Raw genomic sequence first — 16,268 nt, 5'->3', positions numbered from 1 at the left:
CCCCAAAATAAATATACTACAATTGAAAGTAAAGGAAGTACCCTATGCTTCCAACTTTGCTATAGTTTATTAATCTGAATTCCAGTTGAGCTGATGGCGTATAAGCAAAATTGTTAAAACCGTTGGTGTATTTGAGAAAAATAAATCTTATGTACAGGATGCCATCTGACAAACTTGTGGCACCCCATTTATATGTCGATAGTAAAGGTCATAATGTTGCAAATTATTGGGAAAGAATTGCTTTTGCATTATTTAGTAGTACAATAGAATAAATGCAATTGCATAGCAACATTTTAGGCGTGCTAACTAGGACTGGGCGATTAATTGAATTTTATTCCAACTAGTTTTGGCTTTCAACAATTATGAAAACGAGCGACTCTAATGCCGCATTCCGTTTCTCTATAATGTTCTTGTTTTGTCTTGTGTTATTCATCCAGCACACCCCTTTCCTTGACAGTGGTATGCTTTCGCCCCTCCCTAAAAGGGGGGTCAGGTGGCTGAGCGGTTAGGGAATCGGGCTATTAATTAGAAGGTTGCTGGTTCGATTCCCAGCCGTGCAAAATGTTGTGTCCTTGGGCAAGGCTCTTCACCCTACTTGCCTCGGGGGGTATGTCCCTGTACTTACTGTAAGTCGCTCTGGATAAGAGCATCTGCTAAATGACTAAATGCAAATGCCCAAACTTACTCTCAGCCAGACTGAGAGTAATGTGGCATGTTGCACGCTACACCCCCTTTACTTCATTAGAATTTTAAGTTTCAAGAAAATCCACTGTTAAAAATGTATTTAGTGAAGAAAAAAAAGCATGTTTACAAAGTTAATGAGTAATCACGTCTAATAATCATTACTTCGATATTGACCAAAATAATTTACATGATTTTTGCAATAATAGACTGAGGGTCGCTGCTGCACCATGTTGACATGCAATCATTGTGTTCCATGCATAGGATCATTCTCAAATTGACTGTTTCAGCATGGTCATTTTATAAACCAGTGGTATACCATCTACTCACAATGTGGTAATTTTACACTATGTAGTGAAGGATTCATATATCTATGTGTCTATTCCAATATGTAATGATAGTATTCAATGACACAAATCTGTGTTCTAGAAAGAGTGGTCTGGAGTCGCAGAGGTCCCATAATATCAGCTTTATTGCCGCAGTTGGAAATCAACAAGTACAGAGCTCTGGGGTTGTCTACGTTTCCCTACCCGCAACAGAGTTTGGGCTGGTTCACGAAGTCCAACTGGCTATCTGTCCCTCCCCAGCATATATTTATAGAGTGCAATTGAAACACAAGTATTAAAAAAAGGGTTGAGCTTGTTCTCTCGTGCATCAGGGAGTTGTTCTTGCCTACGCGTCCCACCTGCTCGGGTGCCGTCTCCACCCGGTTTCAAGGTTGTTTCTGAAAATGAAGAGATAGAGACACAAAGAACAGCCTGCTTCCCACACCCAGTGTGAGACCCAATGTTTAAGCCTGAGCACACTTCTAAGTTCATAACTTTAATAAGCACAATGCATAACTTTAATAAGCACAATATATTCTTTAGTAGGCATGAATGATTGTACTGAACTCTACTAGTGTACAGTGAGGGAATGAAAAAGGTTATCCCCGGGGGCCAGTTGTTCAGAAGTGATCTGATTGGATTTCTGCTTTTTTTTGGATTGGATCAAATCTGGAAAATGGGTTGTTCAGAATAAATAAATAAACTGGATTCTGAATTTGGATTAGATCACATAATCCAGTCTTGGTTTTGATCTGGATTAAACCTTCAATATGTGTTGTTTAAAACTTTTTAGTAGGATTGGGATACCTTTGATCTAAAAAATCAAGATCATTCTGATCCCATCAGAAGGGTGGATTCCAGGAACAAAATGTAATAACTTGAAATTGGTCATATAAAACTATATCATGTAATTCATTATGTAAGAGCTGAAGCACCGATTTATCTGGCAGAGGAACAAATCACTCTTTCTCAAATTCAGCAAACCAAAGCCGGACTTACATTTACATTTAGGGGTGCAAAACCGAACCGCAAAAAAAAAAAGAATTGTTCAACACCACAAGTTCAAACCACAGTTCGGTTTTTACATGTAAACCGTGTTTTTTCAGATCTACGAGAATACACAACCTAACACCCTTTGTCCTTCCCCTTTCCCGTAACCTTTCCCGGAGAGTACCTGTCCAATGAACTGTCAGTATATCAATGACGATTCAGGTGCTGGAAGGAACTAGAGCTGTGTTGCTAACTTAGCAACGTTCTCGCTATATCTGGCGACTTTCCAAACCCTCCTGGCGACTTTTATTGTCAAAAGTGACTACCGACAAATCTACCAACTTTTTCCGGTGTTGTTGGAAACTTGCTGATGTTTTAGAGACTCTGACGTGAAAGCACGGATCGTTTAGCAGTACTGTCCTCAACGAGCAGCGGACGCTGCCGTCCCATAGCACTCACAGGCGGTCGGTCTCACTATAGCCTCGCGCAGCACTGCTACTTTCCTTACTGAGGAGTTGGCAACACTGGAGAGGCAAATCATACGAAGCTAGGCACGTGTAAATTATGCAAACGGTAATACATCTAACACAGTGGTTCTCAAACTTTTTACACCTCGTACCACCTTAGAAAATCTTTAACTCCAAGTTACCACCATTATGACCAACGTTAAAATACAGAAGCCTACCCTATTGAGCTACACACAGTTCACGCAGGATGTTTGCATGCGCCACTACCCAGGAACAGTCAGGTAGTATCTCGTGCCAACATTTTTTTTTTTTTTCGAAACAACAATATTATAGGAAAGGCAAAACCTTTTAAAAATCACATTTTAATGATATCATGGTTAAGGTATTTAAATATTTCTGAGATTCCTCCGCGTACCACTTGAAGGGTAAAGCCATAGTTTGACAACCACTGATATAACATGATGGGGCATCTATGCCGGATATACAGAGAATACACAGAGAGAACACTGAAATGGTAATGTTTTTCTCTTCCCCCTAATGTGCTAAACAAACCGAATCGAAACCGTGACCCATAAAACCAAACCGAGTCGTGGGCTTGTTGAATTGTTGCACCCCTACTGTCATTTAGCAGACACTCTTATCCAGAGCGACTTGCAGTAAGTACAGGGACATTCCCCCCGAGTCAAGTAGGGTCAGGGCTTGACAATAACGATGGCCCGGAGCCGGTTAAAAGTTACGTCGGGACAGTTAAACTAGCAACTCACTGGCCCAATCGGGCCACTGCAAATTATTGATTGAAAAAAAATGTGCATTGTAAAAGTTAACATCCTTCATATGTTTTGCTATCTGCTAAATGCATACATAACTTTGCAGCTTGTGGGGCGCACAGTTGGCAAATCAAGAGTTGAGTAGTGAGTAAAGAGTGGTTGTCAAATTGTAATTCTCTAATCTCGATAAAAAAAAATTATGACTGGCACGAGACAATAAAGTGAAGATGGCAGCAAAGTAGAGCTACGAGCTCAAACGGAAGCAACTTTTTTAATGGAACGAAGATGCACTGTGTCGTCTGTCGTATGTTCCTGTCTAAAGCAGACAAAAGTGGATCTTTTTACACAGGCACCGACAATTTTCGAAAACAACCAGAACCCTGACCAGCCATGCAACAGACAGCCCCTGGTTTGCGTGACAGCTAAGCGGATGGTTGACAATCCATCTTCCAGGCCGTTGACCATGCTGGTCAGGAATTTAAATGCAAATGCCCATCGTGTTATTGCATGACTTATAACAACGGCATATCACGTAATTAAGACGGGCCAGCCGTTCACCTCGTTCCCCCGGGCTATTGAACTGCAGCAGAAGAATGGTGTCGACTTGGGTACTTAGTATCATACTGATGAAATGCTATGGAAGCTTTTATATATTAGCATTGAGGGACCAGAGGTTTCAGTTTCAGCCAGACAGAGTTGTGCAGAGATGGCTGTCAGCAGGGAAGAGAGCACCTCATGTTTGAGGTTAAAAGTCAATTGTTTTGCTGACTATTACCGTTTTATTTTTAATCACTAGAAATGTGATTTCATGTTTCTTCTTTTTATATCCAGGATGTGTTTAATAAATTGTTAAACATGTTAACAGAATAACACAACTTATAAGTGTTTGGTTTTGTTGTAACAATGATAAATTACAACTTTTGGAGGGGGGCCAGTAAAAATTGTCTTGGGGCCAGTAAGTTTCAAACCCACTGGCCCGTTGGGGCCAGTGCCAAAAATGTTTAATGTTGAGCCCTGAGGGTGAAGGGCCTTGCCCAATAACAGTAATTTGCACGGCCGAGAATCAAACCGGCAACCTTCTGATTAATAGCCTGATTCCCTAACCGCTTAGCCATCTGACCCCTTGACTTGAGATCCGCCTTCTAAAAGAGTTTCAAAAAGCTGGTCTCTCCACAACCGAAGTCTGACTTTGAAAGTTCTTTAATTTTGTTAACTATTGGACGTTTAGCCTTTTTCTGATTTTGAAACACATGTTCAAAATATTCACATTGTATTTGTAAAGAATGTATATTTATTTGTTTTCAATTGTTTGTGGGTCAGATGATGGCTCTGACTGTTTGGATTGTTTATTTGGACTTTTTCTGTGTCTTCAAATCAAAACATTTAAAAGTGACCCCATGCTGGCTATTGAACCTGTTCTTTACTTGGCTAGCCTACTACATTGGCCTACATTGTTATACGTAGTCCCATTTACAACACTGGCAATCCTAATTTGGTAATCTTGAAAAGTTTGTATCTGGTTCAGGGTGATTCAATCCAATGTTGCTTTGAAAAACCAGTACAAATGCAAAATGAGTTACCTGATCCTGGATAGCAAAACATGGGATTTCAAAATCCAGATAATTCTGATCCAGATTAAACTTTTTGAACAACTGGCCCCTTGCTGATTTTGTAAGTTTGCCCACTGACAAAGAAATGATCAGTCTATAATTGTAATGGTAGGTTTATTTAGAGACAAAATCCAGAAAAAAAGTGTGTCAAAATTGTTATAAATTGATTATCATTTTAATGAGTGAAATAAGTATTTGACCCCTCTGCAAAACATGACTTAGTACTTGGTAGCACAACCCTTGTTGGCAATCCCAGAGGTCAGACGTTTCTTGTAGTTGGCCACCAGGTTTGCACACATCTCATGAGGGATTTTGTCCCATTCCTCTTTGCATATCTTCTTCAAGTCATTAAGGTTTTGAGGCTGACGGCAACTCGAGCCTTCAGCTCCCTCCACAAATTTTCTATGGGATAGGCTAGGCCACTCCCGGACCTTAATGTGCTTCTTCTTGAGCCACTCCTTTGTTGCCTTGGACGTGTTTTTTGAGTCATTGTCATGCTGGAATACCCATCCACGACCCATTTTCAATGCCCTGGCTGAGGGAAGGAGGTTCTCACCCAATAGTTGACGGTACATGGCCCCGTCCATCGTCCCTTTGATGCGGTGAAGTTGTCCTGTCCCCTTAGCAGAAAAACACCCTCAAAGTATAATGTTTCCACCGTGTTTGACGGTCGAAACGGTGTTCTTAGGGTAATAGGCAGCATTCCTCCTTCTCCAAACACGGCGAGTTGAGTTGATGCCAAAGAGCTCGATTTTGGTCTCATTTGACCACAACACTTTCACCTAGTTCTCCTCTGAATCATTCAGATGTTCAATGGCAAACTTCAGACGGGCCTGTACATGTTTGTTTATTGTTTGTTTATTTAGAAGGATCCCCATTAGCTCTACCCTAAGACAGAGCTACTTTTAGTGGGGTCCACATATAAAGCTTACATACAGATATCAAACATTTAAAACATACATTACATTACAAGTATCAAAGGTTAAAATACATAACTAGAGAGGGTACAATTTCAGGGGAAATTGTAGGGTGTGCTTGCTTGCGTCGGTTGCAGGTGGGTCCGTCCTGTAAGTTTTTCCCTTCTAGTGATATTTTCAAGCATTTAGCCTACTCATTTTGCATATTTCATTAAGAACACCCTTTGAAACAGCTGCGAACCCCCTTTGAAACAAGCTACTGTAACAACGTTGTCACTGGCAGTATATTTCAGATGGATTCGCGATTCAAACAGTACCGTCTGCTAACTGAAAATATGCCCCCCAAAACGTAAATAAGTTTGACCTTAATGTAGGGGGAAATGGCTAATTCAAAATAAGTTTGCTAGAGGCAAGCTAGCTGCTGTTGCTCCACATTTCACTGATTGTTTGAAAGCGCCGGAAATGAGAATGTTTCTTTTGACATAAAGTTTAGCTGCGGCATTGAAGACAGTACTACACACTGCCAGTGGGCGAGCCGAGTCTGACTGAGGCTAACGTCAAAACAAGCCGCAGTGTCACTAAAATTCCAAGTTTTACAAAAATCACAAAAATATGCTGACCCGCTGGTTGTCTTCGCAATCGCCATATCTTTAAAACACTGCCCTCCTTGACCCTGGTACGAAATTAAGAAAATACTCATCAGAGATCGACAACAGCTGATGCAATCGTCAACGGAGGCTGATGGGGCTCTCACGTAGCAAACCAATCAAAGTTTTTACAGCAACCTACATTAAAATCTTACCATCTGACTGTCTTCACAAGTCATATCGTCATAACATCGCCCTCCTTCTGTTTTTTGGTGTAGAATTGACCGAACTATAAAATTACGAAAATACTAGACTACTATGACACTTGCATGGCTGCCGCCTAGGCAGTCTCACGGGCGACCCGCACTCCCTCAAATTACAAAGACTTTCACGACCTAAATCAAAAATCCGAGATGGCAGTTCCACTCGAAATTGCTTTCTCAACAAAGCCCAATGGTTGGTAATTTTGGGGGTTGGCATTTTTCACTCATAATCCCAGGGCTCTCAAGTTTTGAAGACAGGCAAGAGTGATATTCTCCCCCCCCCCCCGTGAGGGGTTAAAAATGAATTAATTAATTGCTTTTTACCTGACATCTTTGAAAGGCAGCAATGATTAATGCATCCATGGCCAGGATATAATTATGAAATATGACATTATTTTAAAAGTGACCTATAACATCGACTATGCAAAGCACTTAAATGTATTTAGTGCTAATAAAATGATTACGCCTATTTGGAAAGAGATGTTTATAATGTGACATTATGTCAGTCATCGTGTGATAACAAAAATATGACTAGGCCAATTTTATGTAACAGACGTGGTATTGCAAACTCCGTCACAGGTATCGGACCTATGTTCGTCCCGCACTGGGTACGAACTTGCCACCTCTGACATCCCAAGTGCCCCCACTACCAACTACGCCAACGAAAAGCTAGTAATCCGTCGACGCGGGTGGCCTGTTACATACCTGAGAAGTGAGTTTCACCGATACACACCAGCTACATCTATGAACTACTTGTTCTGAGCAGGTGTTGTCAGTGAACAGGCTGTAAAACTGTTGGTTAAGTTACAGACACTCATGAAAAACTGATGCTAATTATCTGGGAAACATTTTCTAACAGCCGTCAAGTTGTCATTGTTTGTGTCAAACAAGTTGTGAATTTTCTTGTAACATTAAAACAAGAGATCATGACTTAGCCTGGTCTGCTCGAGCTCCAGTGGTTTGCTCTGTAGGTGAACGAAACTTTCGGAAGACGTAGCAGAATCACGTGAAAAATTACAGGATATGCTTTTTTTCCATTGGTTGTTTCATTAAATCTTACCCAGATACAATGGTGCTATTTTCCGATTGGCTATTGTGTAGACCCTTTCTTTTTTTTGATTGGCTGATAAGTGGCAGGCTTGAATAAGAACTCCAGGAGAGACGCTTGATTCCTGCCGGTTCCATAGTGAGAGTGGCGCGGCCAGAGGAATTTTGGTTGGGTGCTGCGGCATATTAAATATATTACAAATATTTTTTTTCTGCGTGAGAAATACAATGTGTGGCGGGAGGGCGTGACAAAAGACCGAAATGAGTGACTGTCACGCTCAATGCGTGACACTTGAGAGCCCTGTAATCCAAGCTCCAACTTGCGTGCTAGAACGTCTCTATCACGTTGTATCCATGCGTCGTTGCTAACGTGTGCTGACGTAGTGACGTAGGCTAGCACTGAGTACCCTTCGTTGACAGAAGACACTTTTTGCTACCAAAACGTTGTAACCTAAACTGTGCAACGGAGTGTAAATAAAAATACAAGCAACTCAATCGCTAACAAGATTAAACTTTTGACACCGAGGTTGTCTATGTAGTCCAAATATTGACAGGCTTAAGGGGGCAAAAACAAATAAAAACTAGAGAGGGTACAATTTCTGGGGAAATTGTAGGGTGTGCTTGCTTGCGTCGGTTGCACAGGGGTCCGTTTTTGAATGACATTTTTACAACTGATATTTCTGTATATTTTATATAAAAATGCATACTTATTATTTATAAAGATGACATAGATTTAAAAGCATTTCTTTTGTGCTGCTCATTTACAACTGAAAATACGAGTGAAGTGTAGAATTAAATATGATGTCTTCTCATTTCCCCTGCAAGAGGCAGCCTCATAGCTGAATCAAAACGAAAAAATTTGGCAGACCGGTGTAAAAAAGGACCTAATATCTATGACTTAAACGTCCATGTAAGTTTTCCCTTCTCGTGATATTTTCAGGCATTTAGCCTACTCATATTGCATTCATTCATTAATAAAGAACCCCCTTTGAAGATTATTCTACAACGTTACCGGCAGTAGAAGATGGAATCGCGATTCAAACAGTACCATCTGCTAACTGAAAATATGCCCCCAAAAACGTAAATAAGCTTGACATTTATTTAGTGGAAAATCACTCATTCATAAAAAGCTCACTGGTAGCGATCATTGTCAGTAACAACGCAAAATGCGATATAGCCCTGTGTGGAGAAGCTGCCCCGGTAAATTCTACTACTACAGTACAGTACAGTAGACTACTGCTGTGTTCGTCTTGGTAGCGATTGCGTTGGTTGAATTGGATTTAACGTTCCGTTGTACGGTTTAGGCTGAAATTAATTATTTTCATGAACAAATTGACAAAGTTTAGGCTGTGGCAATGAAGTTCAGGTTAGTAGTCAGATAGTTTCACCTATTGAAAGACTTGATTTAAGTAAGGGGAGTGCCGAACATGTTCTGTCGCCGTTTGACTTCCTAAACAGCTGTGTAGATGTTTTTGTAGTGTGTCTCGCGTAGGCTACAGCGTTGCAGTGAGCAACACTGGTTTGAAACCACAGGGAATTATAATTTCACCAACAAAACGTTTACTTGTAATGTAATGTCATAATAAATCCTACAACGAAAATGTATTTGTGAGGAATGTTTATTTTAACGATTGAAAACAGATGCATCATAGACCACTGTAGTATGTGTTGCCCGGGCAACAGAGGCTAATGTCATGCTAATGCTTCAGTGAAATAGTAGACTACCGTTTCCGAAAGTAGATGTGGGCCTACTTCCTTAATAATATCAGCTAATATTGTACATTACATTTCACAATTGTGTTTCACATCACAAAGTAAAATGAGTAAATAGTCACCCTGGCCTCTTTGCTTGTGGCGTTTCTGCAGCTGCCTTGCAGTAAAGCTATAGTTAGCCTAGCTATCCCCCAAGTTAACAGATGCGAAACGAATGTTCTGCTACAGGTAGTCACGCGTGTTTTCATGACGTTAGTGACGTAGTGACGTTAGTAACGTCAGTGACTGTGGCTAGCAAATTAGCCACCGTTAGCTTCACTTTTCGCCACAAAAACTTAACTTGAGCCTAAACCATGCATAGAAAATTATAAGCTGAATCTTCAAAGCCCCCGAAAGGTATTTTTGAAAGGGGGTGGAGCTGGACGAAGGCATAAAACTACAGAAAAGAGAAGAAAAATGCAAAAAGAGAAATAATTCAGAAGAATTTGAAAATTTTGTAGAAAATCATTTGCTCAGGTTTCAAAAGGCCTGAAATGTATGTTAGAAAGAACCTGCAGCGAGATGAAGGCAGAAAAGTACAGAAAAGAGAAGTAAAATGCTAAACAAAAAGGGGAAAAATTCAGAAAGATGAGCTGCAGGACAATGTGAAAATTTACCAGAAAACCAGTTGCTGAAGTCTGGGTTGAACGAATTTGAAGGTAAAAGGACAACACTGGAATGACTTGAACTTGCTGGAAAAAAAGGCAGAATTGATTAAATGGCCTAGCAGAAACAGTTGAAGGTTTAAAGAAGGAGATGGGAGATGAATTCTGTTCATATTTTGAATTATTTTTCAATCCTTATAAAATGAAGTCACCTAAAGATGCTAAATAAGTAGAGAAAAGGGGAAAATTAGCAGAAATGTAGTTGTTGGAACTCTTTTCAGAGCTGGAAAGTACTTGTGGAAGGACAGTAGAACAGTGAAGAGCGTTGGCCAATCGGATTGGTTCCTTGTTTCTTGTAACGTAGCAACCATTGGTTATTGGCAACATTTCTAACCTAGAATCTAGGTTTTAGGTTCAAGGTGGAGGAGAAACTAATCATGTGTGCCTGCACAGCACACCCAGTCCTGTTCAGACACTGAATTTAAAGAAGACATAAAAATAATAATCCATGGTGCAAGGTTGCCGATGTTGCCGTTTTCCCTGGTGAGTTTGTTATACTTTTAAATTCAATCTCGTCACATTACGTGACTTTGTTGTGCAACTGCAAACGCTACTCGAACTCAGATATGCTGCTGCAAAAAAAGCTGAACTACAGTATTGTGGGTATTAAATAAGATCATGCTACATCTAACCAGCGGATTAATTATTGCAAGTGTGTCAAAGTGGTATTTGTACAGACTGTATTAACACCGTAGGCGTGAATAATGCATGCATCGTCATCGTCGTCCATCTGACTTTAGTCGAAGCGAAGCTAGAGAGAGGATGCAATGGGAGATTTCCTACAGTAAGCTAGATACTGCTTCAAATTGAAAACGGAGACGATCTTTTGAGAGTTCCTTAACCTCTGTTGTCAATATCGCCAATAAAAAGTAAATACTCTTCAGTTACGAAGCATTTGTTTTTAGGTAACGAACGATAGTTATTGCAGGAAGAACGTAGCTAGCTACTGTACAGTATGACCTGGTTTCGCCGTTCTGTGGCATTTATGATGACAGTCGTAGTGTCACTAGAATAGCCATAACTTTAAAACAAAAGATAATATTTCAAATCTGTCTGCTGTTCTACATTGCCCGCACAATTTTATATATATATATATATATATCAACTCTAACATGGCCTGTATCTTGTATTGAAAGTGCTTGAAAATTAGCTTGTCTAATGTATGGTGGACTGAGAAAACATATTTGTTAGTCAAAGCGAAGCGAGCGGATTCCTACTGTGTTAGATTTACTGCTTCAAATTGAAAACGGAGAAGATATTTAGAGTAAAGACAAGTTACTTAACATCTGTGTTCAATATCGTCAATTAAAAGTAAAAACTTTCCAGTTACGAAGCGTTTGTTCGTAGGATTAACGCCAGCTGCAGCAAACACAACATTACGCGACCCCGGTTTGGCTGTTCGTGACGGTCAGCTATGACAATCTTGAGCCTTGATTTTTGCAGATTTCTGTGAAACTTGCAAAAATAAAAACGATCTAGCTAGATTATGTACACTTTAAGCTCAATGTACATACCTTGTTTGGCCAATTTGGTCGATTTGTGGAAAAAATGTCGAACCGTTTTTAGTTATGGAGAGCCATCGCGCTAGCTCGATTATAAGAGAGAATAACAGAAATTTAGCTAGAATCCACACCTCAAACAAGTTAACTTAGACGCAAAACTGTACGTCCAATCCAAAAAAAAGGATATTTTCCGAGACCCAAGACTCTGCCGAAACCAGAGATATCCTTTATATGTCTGTGCGGTCAGAAATACGACTCTACCGGCAGTTTCAAAAACGTGTACCCAATTCTGCTTTCATGGTGCGTGTCTGTTTGGTTGCCACGGTGATGGCGCAGCTGTGATCGCTAACTAGCTGGGCAGAGAGAATAACAGAAATGTACCTAGCATCCACACCTCAAACAAGTTAACCTAGACGCAAAACTATACGTCCAATCCAAAAAATAAGGATATTTTCCGAGACCCAAGACTCTACCGAAACCAGAGATGTCCTTTATGTCTGTGTGGTCAGAAATACGACTCTATCGGCAGTTTCAAAATCTTGTTCCTTCGGCTTTCTCTGACAAATTTTACCCACCTCTCCATTGAAGTTAGTGAGAGAATTTGAAAGGCTGCTCTCGCTTCAAGGCTCATAGCTGGAAGTCTGTAAATGTGAGCTCTTTAGTAGTTACATCGGCTGAAAGAGGAAAATTTTTCCTACATTTTAAGGTATAACTTGTTTCTGTAAGTTAAACTATATGAAAGTTAGAGGAATTTGTTTGACAATTTAGTTGAATATAAGAAAAAGAGCAGGCAGCAGACTGTGCCACTATGCTTGCTCCTCTGTGCAAAATGACATTGTGTCCTTGGGCAAGGCACTTCACCCTACTTGCCTCGGGGGAATGTCCCTGTACTTACTGTAAGTCGCTCTGGAAAAGAGTGTCTGCTAAATGCTAAATGACTAAATGTACCCAAGTGTTTCATTATTTGCTTTTTGAACATACATTTACGTGTCACGTTTATAATTTCTGTTGGTAGTAGGTTCCATGACTTCATGGCTCTGTATCCCACAGTGCATTTAAGAAAATTGGTATTAGCTCTGGGCTTTCTTGAGCAGGGGGACCTTGCGGGCACTGCAGGATTTCAGTCCTTCACAGCGTAGTGTGTTACCAATTGTTTTCTTGGTCCCAGCTGCCTTGAGATCATTGACAAGATCCTCCTGTGTAGTTCTGGGCTGACTCCTCACCGTTCTCATGATCATTGCAACTCAACGAGGTGAGATCTTGCATAGAGCCCCAGACCGAGGGAGATTGACAGTGTTTCTTCCATTTGCGAATAATCGCACCAACTGTTGTCACCTTCTCACCAAGCTGCTTGGTGATGGTCTTGTAGCCCATTCCAGCCTTGTGTAGGTCTACAATTTTGTCCCTGACATCCTTGGACAGCTCTTTGGTCTTGGCCATGGTGGAGGAATCTGATTGATTGCTTCTGTGGACAGGTCTTTTATACAGGTAACAAACTGAGATTAGGAGCACACTGAGTGTTCCTAATATCAGTTTGTTACCTGCATAAAAGACACCTGGGAGCCAGACATTTTTCTTATTGAGAGTGGGTCAAAAACTTATTTCACTCATTAAAATTCAAATCAATTTATAACAATTTTGACATGCGTTTTTCTGGATTTTGTTGTTGTTGTTCTGTCTCTCACTGTTCAAATAAACCTACCATTACAATTATAGACTGATCATTTCTTTGTCTGTGGGAAAACATACAAAATCAGCAGGGGATCAAATCATGGGTAAATATTTTCACTTTACAGAATTACATCATGGCAAACTTTACAGCCTCTTGAGACTTGAGCTCCTCATGAGAAATTAGATATGTATAAAGTTTCTGATGTCAGTTGTTGTTTCATTGTCATTTGGTGTAAATGATAGAATTTTGAAATGAGAATTTGGGGGTATGCATTATAGCATCCTTTCATGGTCATTGATCACACTGTACCGGAGTACAAACTTTCAAGGCATTGACATGTCAAATAACCTTTTTTAACATTTGAAAATGTTAGATTTTCATTTTTTTAAAATTAAGTCATCCATGCTATCTAGCAGTATTGGCTATCTTGGAAATACAAACTGTTCCTTGACTCTGACCACCAAAAGTTGTTGGAATTGGGCACTTCCGATTCCTGATCTTCTGCTTTACTTTGTATATGCACTATTTGTACTTTGCTTTGGATAAAAGAGCGCTAAATGATTGACTTATGACCAGTGGTGTAGTGGTAAAAAATAGTGGGTAAACTATGAATTTATTTATTTACAGGGTCGTCAAGTTTAAAATTACACCAAATTTATTTCGTATTATTCCAACGGCAGAATACGAGGCGCAGGGAACTTAGATGTGCGTAAACGCGCATAAATGCTATTTAGAGGTGGATAAACGCAATTTCTGCAATTTAGAGGTGGATAAACGCTATTTACGAATTTCGGGAGGTGCGTAAACGGCGTTTACGTGTGTTTAGCCCCCACTACATCCCTGCTTATGACCATTTACATTTAAATCTTGCTAGCTTGTAAAAATAACATGCAGGGTTTTTTGTAAACTGCATGAACAGACAGGCAGTTTTTTTATGCTGAAATCTTATTCCTAATGGCACTGTAAGTGATTGTTTTACTGTAAAAAAAATTACATTATGGTACCACGTTTTTGTGAAGGCCTCATGTTCGCAAAACTGGAGTATTAAAAGACTACTTAAGCAGTTTACATGCTCTTTTTTTAGGAGCTGAATGAGAACCAGTCCACCCCTAAAAGGGAGAAGCAGGAGTGGCTGGTCCGTCAGAAGGAATGTCTGCAGCAGGTTCAGGCGGAGGAGGAGGCGGGGCTACTGCGGAGGCAAAGACAATACTACGAGCTGCAGTGTCGCCAGTACAAGAGAAAGATGCTGTTGGCTCGACACAACCTGGAGCAGGATCTTCTAAGAGAGGTAACTATAATTTCGATGCCACTGAAATTGTATTACATGTAATGGGTTTTATGTTCCTTCAGCTTTTGATGTGGTTCTTCACTAGTTAAACATCAATTTCCACTGCACATATTTCACATACGCATTCTTCCCGGTTTCTAATAGGACCTGAACAAGAAGCAGACCCAGAAGGATCTGGAATGCGCCATGCTCCTCCGGCACCACGAGTCCACCCAGGAGGTGGAGTTCAGACAACTGGGCTCGGTGCAGCGTACAAGGGCCGATCTGATCCGCATGCAGCACCAGACGGAGCTCACCAACCAGATGGAGTACAACAAGCGCAGGGAGCAGGAGTTGCGTCAGAAGCATGCAGTGGAGGTCAGACAACAGCCCAAGAGTCTCAAGGTAAGGATAATGTGATGGTTAGGTAAGGATACTGAAAAGGGTCAGGTTGCATATTGTGAGGGCTAGATAAGGATGAGGGTTAAATAAGGATACTATGAGGGTTATGGAAGGAGACCGTGTAAGGAGTAACAGAAAGGGACAATTTGAGGATGCATAGATCAGGTCAGATTGCAAACAGTGAAATGGTCATCTAAAAGAGGTTAAATAGGATCTTCCCACTCCCTGTCCTGTCTTATCCTCCTCCCTCCATTTATAGTCCAAAGAACTTCAAATAAAGCGCCAATTCCAGGATACGTGTAAAATACAAACCCGGCAGTACAAGGCCCTAAGAAACCACTTACTGGAAAGCACTCCTAAATCTGACCACAAGACTGTGCTGAAGAGGCTGAAAGAGGAGCAAACTCGTAAACTGGCTATTCTTGCCGAGCAATATGACCACTCCATCAACGACATGCTGTCCACACAGGCTGTGAGTAAGGCAAGGAACCTACCGTGCACCTGCTACATCCAACTACTAAGCCAACACTGTCATCTTCACTTATGCATGGCCTACTGCTATTTATATTAAATGCTGTAAAGGCAGTTTGTCGAGATGTAAGGGATTAAAACTTATATACATACACATACACAAACGCTTCCATCTTTTTACATGTTAAGACTATAAACCTATCAGATGAATCAAACCCCCCCAAGATTGCACCCCAGAGCTGCCTGTTCTCATCGCTCAGTGATGTGAATTATGTCTAATAATTATTGTTAGGATGAGATTTGGAAAGCTTAATTCATAGTACGCTCTGCTAACTTCAAGCCTTTGGTTTTTCGTGCAGCTTCGACTGGATGAGACCCAGGAGGCAGAGTACCAAGTGTTGCGGATGCAACTACAGCAGGAGCTGGAGCTGCTAAACGCCTACCAGAGCAAGATCAAGATCCACACAGACTCCCAGCATGAGAGGGAGGCTAAGGACCTGGAGCAGAGGGTGTCCATCCGCCGAGCTCTTCTAGAGCAGAGGGTATGTTTGTGTTGTATAAAAGCACTGAAAGTCTGACATAAAAAGTGGTAAAATAAGGCAAAAGTGTTACTATAATTTGGTTGAGTGTTCAACTGCAAAGCGAAAATGCTTTATTTGGAGGCTCAATCCATCAACCTGTCCCTACCCCCAAAATACCAGAGCTTTGCAGAATACCAGTAGCATCGTTTACTGGTAACTAGTAGTTAGCTTGTTGTTGTATTAAATCACTGAAGAAAGCAAATAAAGCCAAAAGAAAACCATTCAGTAGTTTTACTGTATTATAAATTGATGTAGACTGATTTAGCACTGCTGTCCCAGTCTCTCTAACTGCAGGGACACA

At 40.7% G+C, this 16,268-nt stretch overlaps 1 protein-coding gene across 3 annotated transcripts in view; it reads left to right on the top strand.

The window, feature by feature from the left end:
* taok2a (TAO kinase 2a) overlaps positions 1-16,268 on the top strand; it is a 110,223-nt gene that overhangs the window by 78,860 nt on the left and 15,095 nt on the right. For 2 of the 3 annotated variants that reach the window (XM_062453407.1, XM_062453390.1), the window contains 4 exons: positions 14,331-14,534; positions 14,679-14,918; positions 15,175-15,396; positions 15,746-15,928. In XM_062453407.1, coding sequence (XP_062309391.1) covers positions 14,331-14,534; positions 14,679-14,918; positions 15,175-15,396; positions 15,746-15,928 — 849 coding nt within the window. The remainder of the gene's footprint in view (positions 1-14,330; positions 14,535-14,678; positions 14,919-15,174; positions 15,397-15,745; positions 15,929-16,268) is intronic. The other variant, XM_062453399.1, reaches the window with a different exon arrangement.

This window comes from Osmerus eperlanus, chromosome 2, assembly GCF_963692335.1.
Source record: "Osmerus eperlanus chromosome 2, fOsmEpe2.1, whole genome shotgun sequence".
Lineage (NCBI taxonomy): Eukaryota > Metazoa > Chordata > Actinopteri > Osmeriformes > Osmeridae > Osmerus > Osmerus eperlanus.
The sequence above is the reverse complement of the archived record's forward strand: the minus strand, read 5'-3'. Positions and strand labels throughout refer to the sequence as shown.